Genomic DNA, 17,955 nt, shown 5'->3' with positions numbered 1-17,955 from the left:
CAGTGAAAAGACAAGCCACAAACTGGAAGTGGGTAGTTATAACACATATAACTGACAAAGAATTAGCACCCAAAATAAGAAATAAAAAAAACAAAAAACTAACAAAATGTCTACAAACCACCCAATAGAAAAATGAGCAAGACAATGTTTCCGAGAAGGTGAAATCTGAACGATCAGTAAGCAACGAAAAGATGCCCAACTCAGAACCAGGAAAATGCAAATCAAAACCACATGAGATGTCATTGTACGCCCACCAGATAAGTAAAAATGTTGAAGTCTGAAAATACCATTGTTGAGAGGATATGAGGCAAACGGAATTGTTGAAGGGTAAACTGGGGAAACCGTTTTGGAAACAACTTGGCATTATCTGGTTAAGTTGAAGACGCACATACCCCGTGACTCAACTCCACTCCCAGCTGCAGCCCCTGGAGAGGCTGTGCATACGTGTCCCGGGAATGTGAACAGTGGCGCTGTTTGTCTCAGCAAAATACTGGACACAACCCAAATGTCCCCCAACAGTAGAAAGGATAAATAAATTCTCATACAATGGAACATTATTCATCTGTGAAAATGAAATACCACTCTATGCAACGTGGATTAATGTCAAGGCACTGAAGAAAACAATATTATTATATTAAGTTCAAAAACCTGCAAAATTAAACGGTACATTGTTTAGCAATACAAACACGTGGTAAGACTATAAAGAAAAGTAAAAGAGTGATGAAAGCAAAACTCAGGGATGACTTGGGCCGGGTGAGATCAGGGAGGGGACACCGGGAACTCCAAAGGTAACAGTAAGTTCTTTTTGAAAACTGGGTAATGGGTACATGGAAGATGTTTCTCCTATCCTTATTCTTTACACTGAACACGTTCTTTTGTATGGAGTCAACATTTAACAAAAACGATTTACAAAGTTAAACAACTTCTTTCTTACTTTAAACAATGTTGCCAAGCATTAGTTTGGGCTGCTGACTGAGTCACAGTAACTGGGGAAAATCCCTGAGGGGCCTACATGGCCCTGAGACTACAGAAATGAGAAGTGCTTTGCTCTCTGAGCTCTGGTGATACAGCTTCCCATGGGGCAGGTTGGCGAAATTCAAGTGGAGCCTGCCATTCAGGACAGGAAAGTGACTGCTTAGGTTAATAAGTTCCAGTATAGGAAGCAGTGCGGCTGGGGTGGGGAGAACAGATTTTACTGCCAGACCTTTCAAGACCAGAAGCTGAGTAGATTTTTGATGTTACAATGAACCCACCAAGCCTGCTTTCTGGCCTGCTCTCCACTCGCAGCGGGAATTCCCACCTCTGAGCCTCTGTCCACACTGCTGTTTAGACATGAGTGAACAACTCTCAATTCTAACCATGCCCTTTGCTTCCTTCCTTTGAAACCCAGCCCTAAGAACCATCTCTCTTCAATTCATAACAAGCATGTTTGAATCCAAGAGCCTAAGCCCCAGTTTTCTACACGTATTTGTGCTGACTGCGTTACTGAGGTCAGCCTTAATCACCCAGGGACTGTCAAGCTATTGATGTCCATAAGGAGTCCCTGTGCTGGCATTCCACACACACGCTTGCAGCAAAGCTCAATCACTCTGGGCCACAGTACTTACTCTCTGACCTCTCTTATTTCAACCATTTAAAAATTGTGGCCACGGGAGGCTGAGGTGGGAGGATCGCTTGAGCCCTGGAGGTCGAGGCTGCAGTGAGCTACAATCCCAGCACTGCACTCCAACCTGGGTGACAGAGTGAGACCCTGTCCCAAAAAAAAAAAAAAAAAAAAAAAACCGCAGCCAGCAAAAGAAGTAGATTATGATCTCCAGGACAATATGTTTTGTACACAAAATGTATTTGGAGTTTTTTGTTTTCATTAAAGCTGAGGTCCCTCCCTACTGTGATGTCAAATGTCAAACCCAACAATGGGTCACCCGCAGGATACCACCCCTGCTCGCACCTGTAATCCCAGTCCTTTGGGATGGCGTGGGTAGGTGGATCACTTGAGCCCAGGAGTTCAAGACCAGCCTGGGCAACATGGCAAAACCCTATCTCTACAAAAAACAGAAAAATTAGCTAGGTGTGGTGGTGTGTGCTAGTAGTCCCAGCTACTTGGGGGCTGAGTCAGGAAGATCGCTTGAGCCAGGGAGGTCGAGGCTGCAGTGAGCTATGACAGCTCCACTGCTCTCTAGCCTTGGCCACAGAGCAAGGTCCTAACCTAAAAAAAAAAAAAAAAAAAAAGTTATAGAGGCTGGGTTTGGTGGTTCAAGTCTATAATACCAGCACTTTGGAAGGCTGAGGCAGGAGGATTGCTTGTGCCCAGGAGTTTGGGACCAGCCTGGGTAACACAGTGAGATTCTGTTTCTACCAAAAAAAAAAATGTTTCCTGGGAGGAGAGGGTGGTAACTTACTTTCCACAGGTACACCCTTGAGAACCTTCCCTTGTGCATGCATTCCCATACCAAATGTTTTCTTCTTAAACTCTGCATATGTTCTTCTTTGACCCTCAAGAGTCTTCTTCTATCAAATAACAGTAATTATGGAGCCAGGGACTCCACTAAGCACTTTACATGCATGACCTTATTAATAATTCCACCCAATAAAGTTATATTCAAGGTAACTATCAACCCCATTTTACAACTGAGGAAACTGAGGGTTAGAAAGGTCAAGTACTTTGCCCAAGGGCATACAGCTAGTAATTATAAGAAGCAAACATGAGCCCAGATATGCCTGGCTTAGGAGTTTATGTTCCTAACTGCTACCCTATACTGCAGGGGTTTCTTAACTGGGGGTGATTTTGTGCCAGGAGATATTTGGCAATATCAGAAGACATTCTGGGGTGTCACCACTGGAGAAGAGTTACTACTGGCATCTATGGGTAGAGGCCAGAGATGCTACAGGAACCCACCCCCTACAACAAAGACTCATCTGGCCCCAAATGTCAGAAGTGTCAAGGTTGAGAAACCCTGCTATACTGGAGCAAGACAAAAAGACAGAGAAACCGTCTTCTGACCAAAACTCTCACAGTTAAGGTCAGAGTTCACCATGTCTGTTTCCCATATGACAGTCAAATGCCCAATAAACAAACAGCATGCTCAGCCCTCAATCACATGGAGTTTTCTCCAGCCCCAAATGCCATTTCCTCCTCAGCCAATCAAGACTGATCATCCACTCATCCAACATTTGCTGAGCACCAGCTGTGTGCCAGGAAACAAGCTACACAGAGGCAGTACCAGGATAAATAAGACCCTGTCCCTGCATCCAAGATGCTGGCAGTCTCATGGAAAGACAGGCAAGGAAACCTAGGATCATAATTAAGGTGAAAATGTGTCAATAGAGATCAAAAACAGGATGCTAAGAAATCACAGGGGAGGGGCTCCAAACTCACTTGGGTTGGGGGAAGTGGGAATGGCTCAGAAAAGGCTTCCCAGAAGCATCTGAACCTGAAGGAATTAAACAGGTAGAGAGAATCCTCAAAACACTCCTTACCAGATCTCTCAGGATATGGTCTGTGAGTATCCAAGGTTTGATTACTTTAATTAGAAAGCTTGGGGGAACTCTCCCGGAAAACAGGGGGGAGCACAGAGCAGTCCTCGACCCTCCATGCAAAACCTGGATAGCCCCTGCCACAGAGCAGGATGGCAACCTGGCTTCCCCACAGGTTTGGGCCTTCCTCAACTTCAATCCTGACTGGTCTCCAGCTTCCAACCAGCCTGTACCTTGCAGCAGGAGGTAAGTAACATTTCATAAATGTCCGCGATACCAGGGGTCCCCAACCCATGGGCCATAGACCACTACTGGTCCGTGGCCTGTTAGGAAGTGGGCTGCATGGCAGGTGAGTGGCGGGCGAGTGAGCAGGCAAGTGAGTGAAGCTTCATCTGTATTTACAGCCGCTCCCCATCGCTCGCCATTATTGCCTGAGCTCCGCTTCCTGTCAGATTGGCAGCAGCATTAGATACTCACAGGAGCTCAGTCCCTATTGTGAACTGCACATGTGAAGGGTCTAGGTTGTGAGCTTCTCATGAGAATCTAATGCCTGATGATCTGTCACTGTCTTCCATCAACCCCAGATGGGATCGTCTAGCTGCAGGAAAAGCAGCTCAGGGCTCCCACTGATTCTACATGATGGTGAATTGTACAATTATTTCATTATATATTATAATGTAATAATAATAGAAATAAAGTGTATGGTAAATGTAATGTATTTAAGTCAACCCGAAACCACCTCCCACCCCTACCCCTCAGCCTCCTGTCCATGGAAAAACTGTCTCCTACAAAACCGGTCCCTGGTGCCAAAAAGGTTGGGGGTTACGGGCCGTGCCACGGCTGGCGGTTCCGGGTGCATGGGGGTCGAGGGGCACGAGGCAGCAGTGTGGGGACTCCAGGTCCCAGAGGCTGCCCATGGGGTGGGAGGTGTGAGGCCACTGCCTGTCAGGGGCTGGGAGAGCAGGTGGAGCAGGGCAGGGAGATGATAAATTGACCGTTATCTCAGGATGTCTCTTTCTGGCTGCCAATATCTTCGCCATCACCAGCATCACCAACCCAGACTGGCTCGACACCAGGGAGTCTGTGGGAGCACTCACTGTGGGCCTCGTGGGCCAGCGTCAAACCACGTATGGATGAGAGGGGGTGTGCATCCCTCCCCGGCTTCCCCTGGAGTGGGTCACCATGCTGTTTTTTATCATGGGAATCATTTGACTGTCACATGTGGTTTGCTAGTGGCTTCCCCCTGGGGAAGAGAAGCTACAATATATGTTCAACAAATAGCATTCGCTGGAATGATGCTTTTCTGTATGGCTGCCCTCATATTTCCAATAGGATTTTACATCAGTGAAGTTGGAGGTCAATCTTATAAATTACGCAACAACATAGTAGTTGGGTTATCCTATGTACTTTTTGTCTTATCAATTTTCTTTACAATAGTAGGACTTCTATGTGCTGCAAAGTTTATTTGCCAGGCTGATGAATGTCTAAAGTGCTTGACTCTCTTATTATTTTTTATTTTTGGAGGGTGAGGAGGACAAAGGCGAGACATCTGAGCATCCTCTCATGGGAAGATGCTCAGATGAAACTGATGCTCAGAACAAAAAACAATGCTTTGATTTGCTCTCACTATGGACTTAAACAAAGGAAAAAAAAAAAGAGCCTTTTTGTTTATTTATTTATTTTTTTTTTTTGAGACAGAGTCTCACTCTATCGCCCAGGCTAGAGTGCAGTGGTGTGATCTCAGCTCACTGCAACCTCCGCCTCCTGGGTTCAAGCGATTCTCCTGCCTCAGCCTCCCAAGTAGCTGGGACTACAGGCGCCTGCCACCACACCTAGCTAATTTTTTTTTTTTTTTTGAGACGGAGTCTCGCTCTGTTGCCCAGACTGGAGCGCAGTGGCACAATCTTGGCTCACTGCAACCTCCACTTCCCAGGTTCAAGTGATTCTCCTGCCTCAGCCTCCCGAGTAGCTGGGATTACAGGTGTCTGCCACCGTGCCTGGCTAATTTTTGTATTTTTAGTGGAGACGGGGTTTCACCATGTTAGTCAGGATGGTCTCGATCTCCTGACCTCGTGATCCACCCGCCTTGGTCTCCCAAAGTGCTGGGATTACAGGTGTGAGCCACCACATTCGGCCAGGAGAGCCTTTTCCATAACCAAATACAGACAATACTGACTAAATCTCCTGAGCATATTCAGGCAGTCAGGTCTGCACTGTGACAGCAACCTAGAGAAGGAGAATGCTTTCTACTGAAAAGCATGTGGCCCTTTGTGACTCGGTTGTTCCATTTTTAATGTCTAATGATTCATGAGAGGAACAAAAAGAAGTCGAAGTAGTTATATATCACGTGGACCAGAGGGATGCAAGAGAAGTTCATGTGGGGCTGGCCTCACCTCCTGAGAAATCAGTGTTCACAACTTCCTTTTCATAGTATGAGCCTTTGGCATCATTACTGCACCAAGAAGCCAATAGATCAAAATTTGTTTGCTAACATGTATGTACAAATTCTGAAATTCCCTATTCTCTGTGTATGAAAAAAAAAAAAAAAAATCGGCCGGGCGCGGTGGCTCAAGCCTGTAATCCCAGCACTTTGGGAGGCCGAGACGGGCGGATCATGAGGTCAGGAGATCGAGACCATCCTGGCTAACACGGTGAAACCCCGTCTCTACTAAAAATACAAAAAACTAGCCGGGCGAGGTGGCGGGCGCCTGTAGTCCCAGCTACTCCGGAGGCTGAGGCAGGAGAATGGCGTAAACCCGGGAGGCGGAGCTTGCAGTGAGCTGAGATCCGGCCACTGCACTCCAGCCCAGGAGACACAGCAAGACTCCGTCTCAAAAAAAAAAAAAAATCAAACACTAAGACACATGTTTTGGGTAGGTGGGTGGGTGGGGAAACCTTCTGTCTGTCTCTCTCTCTATATATATGTATCTATATATATAAAATATATATTTTGCCGACAGGAAAGAAAAAAGGAAACGAAAAGGCTGGGGAACGCTGCACTACGCAGCAAACCCTGTGAATTACTTGCCTGACCTCACGTAATTCTCCAAACAATTCTGTGAGGTAGATGTTGTCATCCCTATTTTACAGATGAGGAAACTGAGGCTCAGAGATGAAACTGAGTAAAAGGGCTTGCTGTCTGATGTGTCAGAAGACAATCTTGTGATTAGGAAAATTAATAGTCATTAGGTTTTTTTTTTTTTTTTTTTTTTTAAACTCTTTGGGGCACAGTTTCAGAAGGAACTGACTGTCAGGACACAGAGCCACTCAACGGGAGGGCAGATTCACACCTGACTCCAGAGTCTTAGCTGTCTCTATCTGTCCAAGGGGAATTTCACAGTGATCAGTCCAAAATGTGCCGTTCGCAGCATCTTCACCCCACCAAGGAAAGCCTTCCAGCGTCAGTGCAACCTCCCTCTGTGTGCAACACCCTCTACGAGCCCTCCAAAGTATTTCCTGCATTGCATTGTGAGGATACACATGGCTGGGAGCACCTGCTCCCGGGATTCAGTCTTACTCGTGCCAGCATGCCTAGCACCCAGCACAATGCCTGACACATGTTGGGCACAGAAACAATGAATGGATAAACAAGCCTGGTCTCCCTGGGCCCAAGCCCTGTAAACCTACCCCAAGCCAGAGCAGCTTGCCTTCGGGACTCTGTGGACCTCCCCTCAGGCAGGGATCACACCCCCAACAGTAATCCAGACAGACTGAAAACAGAGAAGTTTCTCTCAGCCAGCTTTTTCTCCAGCACTGAAACAGTCACAATCTGTTCTTTAGCTGTGCACCAGATGCAGGAACTGGCTTATGTCTGGGAACCATGTTATACAAAAATGCATCCTTAAACATTAGAACCTTAAAAGGAATCAGTGTGTGCTCGCTGCTCTGTTTCCCTTTTTGCCCTAGGGAGATCATACATGATGGCAGGAGTTACAGCAGCCAGCTTGGACCATGAGGTGGAAACCTAAGTCTGAGTAAGAAAAGCCACATTATCAAAGGAATCCTGCTCCCAGATGATCTCACAGAACACAGCAAGCTGCCCTACCAGCTCTGGACTGCGTACTTCCAGAATGTTGAGGAGCAAGGAATAAACTTCTGTTTCTGCCACTGTAGATTTCACCTAACTAAAGATGTGAGCATTGCCCGGTGATCATCCACTCTGGCCTCTCTTTGTAGGTAAAACAATAATAGTAATATCAACAATTTCCCAACCAAACTGTAACTGGGATTTTGTCATTACTGTATGATTTTGAAGAAAAGGCTATCAGGAAAGAATCATTTGAATCATGTTGAACCTAGAGAATAAGGACAAACTGATCTGATTTGTTTTATCCTTGAGTATTACAGACATACCTCAGATTTCCAGATAGCCCAGGCTACTCTTTTCTGACAGTTTGCCTGTGTAAACTCCAGCTTGGCTCCCCTCCTCCGGCTCATTACCTGAATCAATGACATACAAGTGGAAAATCTGATGAGAACCTAAAGGGTACCTGCTCCCTCCGAGCTGCCCTTCCATGCATCCAGCAAACATAGACAAATACGGAGTGCTGAGCACAGAGCCTGGCCCGAGGAAGTGCTGAATAAATAGCCTGCTCTGTGCCAGACAACATGCTGGCACTGGGACACAAAGATGCACAGACTCAGCCTCAGGCCCTGCTCTCAGGATCTGCTGCTGAGTGAGAGACAGGACACAATGTTGAGAAGCAAAAAACGATGAGGTTTGTACCCAAGCATTATTGCAGCATTGGTGCTGCTCTGGGACATCCTGGACACTTTGTTTCTCATTGCATACTCTACCCTAGGCGAGCTCATCCCCTCCCATGACTTCAGTGACCTTTGATGGTGACAACTGTTAGATCACCGCTGAACAGGTGCACTTGAATGCTTTACAGGCATTCAACTCCAACATGTTCAAAACTAAACATATCTGCCCTCCCCCAAATCTGCTCCCTGTACTGCTCCCTATCACATGGAGCAGCATCCAACACCTATCAGTCAAAAACTGGGGTGATCCTGACTCCCTCCTGCCCCTAACTCTCATCAAACTAATCACCAAATTGTGTCAATTCTATCTCTAAAACCATTTCTCCTCACTCTCTGCCTCTAACTCACACCTTTATTTCTCACTTGGATTATTCTAGCAGGCTCTTAAGTAGCCTACAGGCCCACTCACTTTGATACATTCTTCACTTAGCCAGAGTGAGCTTCCTAATCCACAAATCTGATTCGTGGCCAGGCGTGGTTGCACATGCCTATAATCCCAGTACTTTGGGAGGCTGAGGCACGAGGATCATTTGAGGCCAAGAGTTCGAGACCAGTCTGGGCAACACAGTGAGAACCCATCTCTACTGAAAATTTAAAAAATTAGCCAGGTGTTGTGGTGCACGCCTGTAGTCCCAGCTAGTTGGGAGGCTGAGGCAGGAGGATCGCTTGAGTTCAGGTCGAGGCTGCAGTGAACTATGATTATGCTGCCACTGCACTCCAGCCTGGGTGACAGAGCAAGTCTTAGTCTCAAAAAACAAACAAACAAACAATCTGATTCTTTTATTTCAGGCTGGAAATAAAAGAATCCTCACACCTCAGCTTTCTGAGAAGCTGGGACCACCAGAGGTGTGCTCCACCATGCCCAGCTTTTTTTTTCTTTCTTTTCTTTTCTTTTCTTTCTTTCTTTTTTTTTTTTTTTTATAAGGATGGGGTCTTGCCATGTTGCCGAGGCTTGTCTCAAACTCCTGGGCTCAAGCAATCATCCCACATTGGCCTCCCAAAGTGCCAGAATTACAGAGTAAGCCACTGCACCTGGCCACAGATCTGATTCTTAAATGGCTTCCCGTTAACCTAAAATGTAAAGTCCTTAACTAGGTTTACAACGTCCCCTAAGACCAGATCACAGCTTGCTGCTGCTGCTTCTTTTTTTTTTTTTTTTTTTTGAGACGGAATCTTGCTCTGTCGCCCAGGCTGGAGTACAATGGCGCCATCTGGGCTCACTGCAACCTCTGCCTCCCGAGTTCAAGCGATTCTCATACTTCAGCTTCCCCAGTAGCTGGGACTACAGGCGCTCGCAAGCACGACCGGCTAATTTTTGTATTTTTAGTAGAGACGGGGGTTTCACCATATTGGCCAGGGTGGTCTTGAACTCCTGACCTCAAGTGATCTGCCCGCCTGGGTCTCCCAAAGTGCTGAGATTACAAGCGTGAGCCACTGCGCCCGGCCCAGTCTGCTTCTTTATTTAACCTGATCTCTCTCTCTCCTCTCTCTCTGCAAAGATGAGTTTTCTCGCAAACTATACCCTCAACTGAGAATACTCGTTTTTCTGCCTCACTCCCCTGAGCTTCCCTTAGATCTTAGTTTTCTGGCGGACAGAAGCCTCCCGGGAGTCCCCCTTGGCTGAGTGATGTGTCTCTACTCTGTGCTCCAGAGGAAGGAGGGCTTTCTGCCCTCGCAGCAGTATCAGAATTGCTGATTTACCTGTATGTCTCCCACATGGGTCTCTGAGTTCTGGTGACGATGGGGATACAATTAATAACAGCAACAAACACACAGCATTTGCTTTGTGCCCATAAGTGTTCTAGGAACCTCATTTCCCCTTTATTACAATCTTAGGAGGCAGATTTTATTACCATCTCTGCTTAAAGGCTGAGTAAACCCAGGCAGAGAGAAAAAGCCAAAAGTGCTTAAGGTCACAGCAGGGAGTGGGGATTCAAATCCCGCTGCTGGGCTCCACGGTTCAAACTCCTAACCGCTACTCCAGGATCGAGTCCGTCCGCATCACTCGCTCTAGCTTCAGCATCTATCAGGTGCTGAACCACCGTCCGTAGGACGAATGAATGAATGAAATGATTTTATACAGGGACAGCGTCGGCCTCCTCTCTTGTCAGCTCCTCCTAGGCCCGGGCAGCCTCGCTCCCTCCCGCCCCGGCCGACCGACGGGAGCTGCCCCGGCACTGCGCTCCCTCGCGGCCGCAGAACGCCCACCCTCTACAGCGCGCGGGGTCAAGGGGCGGTGACAGCCGGGCGGCGGGGGCGGAGATGCTACCAGCTGGGGTGTCATCCAGCCCGGGAGGTGACACGCGCCCCTTCGCCCCGGCGGTCGCTCTGGCCGCCCACTCCCCGCCAGCACGCCCGGCGACGCCCCCTGCCCCGCCACCCCACAATCTCCCGCCCGGCGGTGTCCCCTCAGCCCCGGTTCGGATCCCATTCCACTTCCCTCCCCTCCCCCACACAACCGTCACCGGCGTCCCACCGCGCCCCATCCTCTGCCGCCTCCACCCCGGCTCCCGGGACTTCCCCGGCCCCGGGCGATTGTTGACCCTCACCTGCCATGTCCCGGACCCCACCGCAGAGGGAGGTGCATCACGGCCGCGAGAAGGCCGGGGACAGCACTACAGAGCAGACAAAGGGCGCCGCCATGTTAGAGTCGGGCGGAACCGACCTCGCAGGCTTCCCGGCTGCAACTTCCGGCGCATGCGCAGCGTCCTCGCTAGGCGAGCGCCCATAGACAGACGCATGCGCCTAGCTGTCCAAAAGTTCCACCTTACAGTACTTCTTTGCTGAGTTGTGCTCATTGTACCCCTGCCTTGGTTTCTCTTCCAAATACAACAGTAACATCATGTGTTCAGCTCTTACTGTGTGCCAGGCACTGTGTTAAGCGCTTTACATGCATTATCTCTTTAAATCCTCTCACCAATTATAAGATAGTATTATTCTCCTAATTTTAAAAAAAGGGGAAACAGACTCAAAAAGTGTAAATGGGCCGGGTGCGGTGGCTCAAGCCTGTAATCCCAGCACTTTGGGAGGCCGAGACGGGTGGATCACGAGGTCAGGAGATCGAGACCATCTTGGCTAACCCGGTGAAACCCCGTCTCTACCAAAAAATACAAAAAACTAGCCGGGCGAGGTGGCGGGCGCCTGTGGTCCCAGCTACTCGGGAGGCTGAGGCAGGAGAATGGCGTGAACCCGGGAGGCGGAGCTTGCAGTGAGCTGAGATCCGGCCACTGCACTCCAGCCTGGGTGACAGAGGGAGACTCGTCTCAAAAAAAAAAAAAAAAAAAAAAAAAAAAAAATGTGTAAATGATTTGTCCAGGGTCACATATTCTTGTAAGTGGTGGACCGGAGATGTGAATCTACTTGCGGCTTCAAAGCTGCAGATCCCAAATGTGTTTTTCTACCTTCTAAACCGAACAGTATCCCCTTCCCTGATTATCTTGGACGTGAATAAAGGTGTCTGAAAACAAAAGTGTCTGCAGATTTGCACGGCCCCTCTGTGGCCCCTCTTCTACCTTTTTGGTAGCTCTAGGCCACTGGCTTCTCCACTTTCTCACAATCTGAGGGCTTTCTTCTTTATTTACTGCTAGGCCTGATTATTTTCCATAATCTATAATTTTAACAACACTCTTGCCATTACTGTAAGGTCTTTGCTCCCTTGTCTTTTTGTCACATGGATTTGGTAAGGAAACCAACGCTGTGTGAATCCAACTGCACCTTTTCTCTTTGTTTGCTCCCAAACAGCCAAGCACAGCTGAAGAAAGTAGGCAGTGGCAAGACTGTTCCCTAGAGATTCATGTCCACTAGCCTTCAGTGGGACTGCAACATATGCCAATCTGGCAACTCACTCCTGTCTTCACAATGGCTAGAGAAACAAAAAAGCCCAGCAGTTGACCCCTTCTTGTCTTTTTTTTTTTTTCCTTTTTGAGACGGAGTCTCGCTCTGTCTGTCGCCCAGGCTGGAGTGCAGTGGCGCGATCTCGGCTCACTGCAAGCTCCGCCTCCCGGGTTTACGCCATTCTCCTGCCTCAGCCTCCGGAGTAGCTGGGACCACAGGCTCCCGTCACCACGCCCGGCTAATTTTTTGTATTTTTAGTAGAGACGGGGTTTCACGGTGTTAGCCAGGATGGTCTCGATCTTCTGACCTTGTGATCTGCCTGCCTCGGCCTCCCAAGGTACTGGGATTACAGGCCTGAGCCAGCGCGCCCGGCCGTCTTTTCTTTTCTTTTTTTTCTTTTAGATGGGGAATCGCTATGCTGCCCAGGCTAGACTGAAACCCCTAGGCCCAAGCATCCCATTTCAGCCTCCCCAGTAGCTGAGACTACAGGCATGTGCACCCACAACTGGCTAACTTCACCCATTCTTTTAATCATATTTTTAGTTTTTATTTCAGTAGTTTTGGGGGAACAGGTGGTGTTTGGTTGCGTGGATAAGTTCTTTAGTCGTGATTTCTGTGAATTTGGGGGACCCATCACCCAAACAGTGTACATTGTACCCAAGGTGTAGTCCTTTATCCCTCACCCCTCCCACTCTTCCCCGAGTTCCCAAAGTCCATTGTATCATTCTTATGCCTTTGCATCCTCATAGCTTAGCTCCCACTTAAAAGTGAGAACATACGATATTTGGTTTTCCATTCCTGAGTTACTTCATTTTGAATAATGGTCTCTAGCTCCATCCAGGTTGCTGCAAATGCCATAATTTCATTCCTTTTTATGGCTGAGTATTATTCCATGTTATATATATACCACATTTTCTTTATCCACTCATGCACTGATGGGCATTTGAGCTGGTTCTATATGTTTGCAATTATGAATTGTGCTGCTACAAACATGTGTGTGGAAGTGTCTTTTTTGTATAATGACTTATTTTCCTCTGGGTAGATACCCGCTATTGGGATTGCTGGAGCAAATGGCAGATTTACTTTTAGTTCTTTAAGGAATCTCCGTACATTTTCCATAGTAATTGTACTAGTTTACATTCCCACCAGCAGTGTAAAAGTGTTCCCTTTTCACCACATCCATGTCAACATCTATTTTTTTTTATTTTTGATTATGGCCATTCATGCAGGAGTAGGTATCGCTTTATGGTTTTGATTTACATTTCCCTGATAATGAGTGATATTGAGCATTTTTCACATGTTTGTTGGCCATTTGTGTATCTTCTTTTAAGAATTGTCGGGCAGGGCATGGTAGCTCATGCCTGTAATCCCGGCACTTTGGGAGGTCAAGGAGGGCAGATCACCTGAGGTCAGGAGTTCGAGACCAGCCCGGTCAACATGGCGAAATCCTGTCTCTACTAAAAAATACAAAAAAACAAAGCCAGCATCGTGGTGGGCACCTGTAGTTCCAGCTACTCAGGAGGCTGAGGCAGGGAGAATTGCTTGAGCCCAAGGTTGCAGTGAGCCGAGATTGTGCCACTGCACACTAGCCTGGGCGACAGTGCAAGACTCCATCTCAAAAAAAAAAAAAAAAAAAATTGTCTATTCATGTCCTTAGCATGTGACTTTTTGATAGGATTATTTGCTTTTTTCTTGCTGATTTGTTTAGGTTCCTTGTAGATTCTGGGTATTAGTTCTTTGTTGGATGCATAGTTTGTGGAAATTTTCTCCCACTCTATGGGTTGTCTGTTTACTCTGCTGATTATTTATTTTGCTGTGCAGAACCTTTTTAGTTTAATTAGGTCCCATTTATTTATTTTCATTTTTGTTGCATTTGCTTTTGGGTTGTTAGTCATAAAGTCTTTGCCTAAGCCAACGTCCATAAGAGTTTTTCCAGTGTTGTCTTCTAGAATTTTTATGGTTTCAGGTCTTAGATTTCACTCTTTGATCTATCTTGAGTTGATTTTTGTGTAAGGTGAGAGATGAGGATCCAGTTTAATTCTTCTACATGTGGCTTGCCAATTATCGCAGTACCATTTATTGAATAGGGTGTCCTTTCCCCACTTTACTTTTTTGTTTGCTTTGTTGAAGATCCATTGGATGTAAGTATTTGGCTTTATTTCTGGGTTCTCTATTCTGTTCCATTGGTCTATGTACCTACTTTATTCCAGTACCATGCTGTTTTGGTGACTATAGCCTTGTAGTATAGTTTGAAGGTGTGTAATGTGATGCTTCCAGATTTGTTCTTTTTGCTTAGTGTTGCTTTGGCTATGTAGGCCCCTTTTTGGTTCCATACTTCCCCACTTCTTAAAAAAAAATTTTTTTTTAATCATGGTAAGAAAACATGAGATCTGTCCTCTTAAGAATTTGTTCTTTCTCTTCAACTTTTATTTTAAGTTCAAGGATACATGTGCAGGATGTGCAGGTTTGTTACATAGGTGGTAATATTTGACCCATGTTTACTTTAGGTTGAACTAATGTTTGGACTTAGCATTTAAATATATTACAGGCCAGGTGTGGTGGCTCATGCCTGTAATCCCAGCACTTTGGGATGCCAATGCAGGAGGATCGCTTGAGACTGGGAATTGGAGACCAGCCTGGGCAACATAGTGAGACTCCCCCCCGATCTCTACTAAAAATAAAAGCTTAGCTGGGCATGGTAATGCGTGCCTGTAATCCCAGCTACTTGGGAGGCTGAGAGGAGGATCACTTCAGCCCAGGAGTGCGAGGCTGCAGTGAGCTATGATTGTGCCACTGCATTCCAGCCTGGGTGACAAACCAAGACCCTGTCTCTAAAAAAATCTTTAATAAATGTATTATAATTAGGCCCTATATGTCAAAGGTCTTTTTCAGAGCACAAAAGCATTCAAGTGCATAGCCTCTGTAAACTGGCCAGAACCAGTCAATGAATGGTGGTCTTCTCAGCTGAAGAAAGTTACTGAAATCAACTTCTTTGTCCCAACCTGTAGTTATGGCTGGTGGAACAGGGGTTCCAGTCAGCGTCTGTGAGCTGAATGAGTCATAATTGTTTTAATACTGTTTATCTTGAGGCAAGTACTCATTTAGCTGCGACAGAAAACGAAAAACCTTGTGGCAATTGAACATAGTTTATTCTTTAAGGTAGGGGTGCATGGCTTATCCCTTGCCTGGCACAGCCTTGGGTCCTGTCTATAATTTGGGATTTTATTGCCACAGTCTGTTCTGTCAGTCTTATTGTCTCTATTTTAACTTTAATGCTCATCAGTTGTTATGTCTAAAACACAAATAGAGCCAGGTGTGGTGGCTCACACCTGTAATCCCAGCACTTTGGGAGGCTGAGGCAGATGGATCACTTGAGGTCAGGAGTTCGAGACCAGCCTGGCCAACATGGTGAAACCTGTCTCTACTAAAAATACAAAAATTAACTGGGCATGGTGGCATGCACGTGTAATCCCAGCTACTTGGGAGGCTGAGGCAGGAGAATCTCTTGAACCCAAGAGGCGAAGGTTGCAGTGAGCCAAGATTGCGGCACTGTACTTCAGCCTGGGGGACAGAGCAAGACTGTCTCAAAAAATAAATAAATAAATAAATAAATAACACTAATAGGTATATCAAGGTGTGTTGTATTAATCCATTTTCATGCTGCTAATAAAGACATACCCAAGACTGTGTAATCTGTAAAGGAAAGAGGTTTAGTTGACTCACAATTCGGCATGACTGGGAAGGCCTCAGGCAACTTCTAATCATGGTGGAAGGGGAAGCAAACACATCCTTCTTCACAAGGCAGTAGCAAGAAGGCGAATTAGCAAAAGGAGGAAAAGCCCTTTATAAAACCATCAGAAAGGCCGTGTGTGGTGGCTCATGCCTGTAATCCCAGAAGTTTGGGAGGCCAAAGCGGGTGGATCACTTGAGGTCAGGAGTTCCAGGCCAACGTGTTGAAACTCCATCTCTGCTAAAAATAGCGAGTCTCCATCTAAAACAAAAACAAAGACAAAACAAAACATCGGAAGTCCAGAGAACTCACTCTCGCTCACTATCCTGAGAACAGCAGCATGGGGGTAATCACCCCCACGATTCAATTACCTCCCACTGGGTCCCTCCCACAACACGTGAGGTTTATGGAAACTACAATTCAAGATGAGATTTGGGTGGGGATACAGCCAAACCATATCACGTGTCTAACGTCCCACCCTGTTGTAGCTGGGAACTCAGTCTCTAAGGTTTTTCTGGGGTCCCCTTAGCCAAAAGGAGGTCTGTTCAGTCGGTGGGGGACTTGGGATTTTATTTTTAGTTTACAGTGGAATCATGCTGGATTTGTCCTTCTGTGACTGGCTTATTTCACATAGCACAATGCCCTTAAGGTTTATCACTGTTGTCAAATGTTGCAGAATTTCTTTTTTAAAGGCTGAATAATATTCTATTTTATGTATATGCCATATTTTGTTTAATCATTTGTCTGTCGATGGACCCTCGGTTGGGTTGCTTCCACATTTTGGCTATTGTGAATAAATGCTGCAATGAACAGTGGAGCACAAATATCTCTTCAAGTTCCTGATTTCAGTTCTTTTAGATAAAGACCCATAAGTGGGGTTTCTGGATCCTGTGGTGGTTCTATTTTTATTTTTTTGAGGAATCCCCATATACTGTTCTTCATAGTGGCTGCACCATTTTGTGTTCCCACCAACAGTACACAAAGGTTCCAATTTCTCGACATCCTTACCAACACTTGTATTTCACCTCTTCTTTTACAGGGAGAATAATAGCAAATCTGTTAGGAACCTTCTTGTCTTCCCAATATTAAGCATACAAATCTATCCCTGGGTCTATCTGTGTTAGATGTGATCAACCAGGACTCAGCATCCATTCTTTCCAGAATCTAAAAAGCTAAAAAATTGTATTTCCACTGGGTGTGGTGGTTCACATCTGTAATCCCAGCACTTTGGGAGGCCAAGGCAGGTGAATCATCAGAGGTCGGGAGTTTGAGACCTGCCTGACCAACATGGAGAAACACTATCTTTACTAAAAATACAAAATTAGCCAAGTGTGGTGGTGCATGCCTGTAATCCTAGCTTCTCAGGAGGCTGAGGAAGGAGAATCGCTTGAACCCGGAAGGCAGAAGTTGCAGTGAGCCAAGATTGTATCATTGCACTCCAGCCTGGGTAACAAGAGTGAAACTCCGTCTCAAAAAAAAAAAAAAAAAATGTATTTCCCAGACTCAGTTGCAATTAGAATCCCAGATATGGATGGGTTCTGCCAGTTAGTGGGATTTGGAAGAAGGAAGTGAGGCTGTAGCCATAGTCCTGCTGCTTTTGGCTGATATCTGCTGGCAAGCAAGGTCATGGTTGTTTATAGGGGTTGCACCACAGAGCTTCAAATAAAAAAAGATTTGGGGTTTAAATTCTTGGTTCAGGGCAGGGTCAGATAACCTGGTGTCATTCCTGACTGCTGCAATAGATGTATCATCTCTTATAGCCACAGGGCTCATGTAGCCAAAAATTGAAGAGAGCTGATCCCATGGGTTGCTGATTTGTAATATAATTGTTATGTATGCTGTATTCACAGCCTGACCAGGTGCATGAAACAGGAAAAAGTGGCTCTCAGGAACTGAAATAGTGATGTTTGGGTGGATGCTGATGATTTTGTGTTCCCTGACTACCCATATCCAAAGTCCAGTGAGATTCCTTTGCTAATAGAAGCAGCCCCTCCTTCCATCGGACCAGGCTGATTCTGCTTTCTCTGGGAAGTGTGTAATGACCTCACCCAGAGAAGTTATTTTACAAGAGAATTCTAATTCTCATGACCCACTCCACTGCCCACTGTTCGTTTCCAGATCTATGATGAAAGTCAGATTCCAGGATGCTCCAG

At 46.3% G+C, this 17,955-nt stretch overlaps 1 protein-coding gene and 1 pseudogene across 2 annotated transcripts in view; one reads left to right on the top strand and one right to left on the bottom strand.

Moving 5' to 3' along the window:
- The window catches only part of ZBTB17 (zinc finger and BTB domain containing 17), a 35,528-nt gene extending 24,591 nt beyond the window's left edge, over positions 1–10,937 (bottom strand). The window contains exons 1-2 of one of the 2 annotated variants that reach the window (XM_023193506.1): positions 10,788–10,937; positions 7,828–7,914 (exon numbers count right to left, since the gene is read on the bottom strand). Coding sequence is in view for 1 of the 2 variants with exons in the window: in XM_023193505.1 (XP_023049273.1) it covers positions 10,788–10,794 (7 nt within the window). In the remaining variant the exon portion in view is untranslated. The remainder of the gene's footprint in view (positions 1–7,827; positions 7,915–10,787) is intronic. The other variant, XM_023193505.1, reaches the window with a different exon arrangement.
- Positions 3,627–5,079, top strand: LOC111527288 (annotated as a pseudogene).
- Positions 10,938–17,955: the final 7,018 nt, after the last annotated feature.

This window comes from Piliocolobus tephrosceles, chromosome 1, assembly GCF_002776525.5.
Source record: "Piliocolobus tephrosceles isolate RC106 chromosome 1, ASM277652v3, whole genome shotgun sequence".
Classification (NCBI taxonomy): Eukaryota; Metazoa; Chordata; class Mammalia; order Primates; family Cercopithecidae; genus Piliocolobus; species Piliocolobus tephrosceles.
The sequence above is the reverse complement of the archived record's forward strand: the minus strand, read 5'-3'. Positions and strand labels throughout refer to the sequence as shown.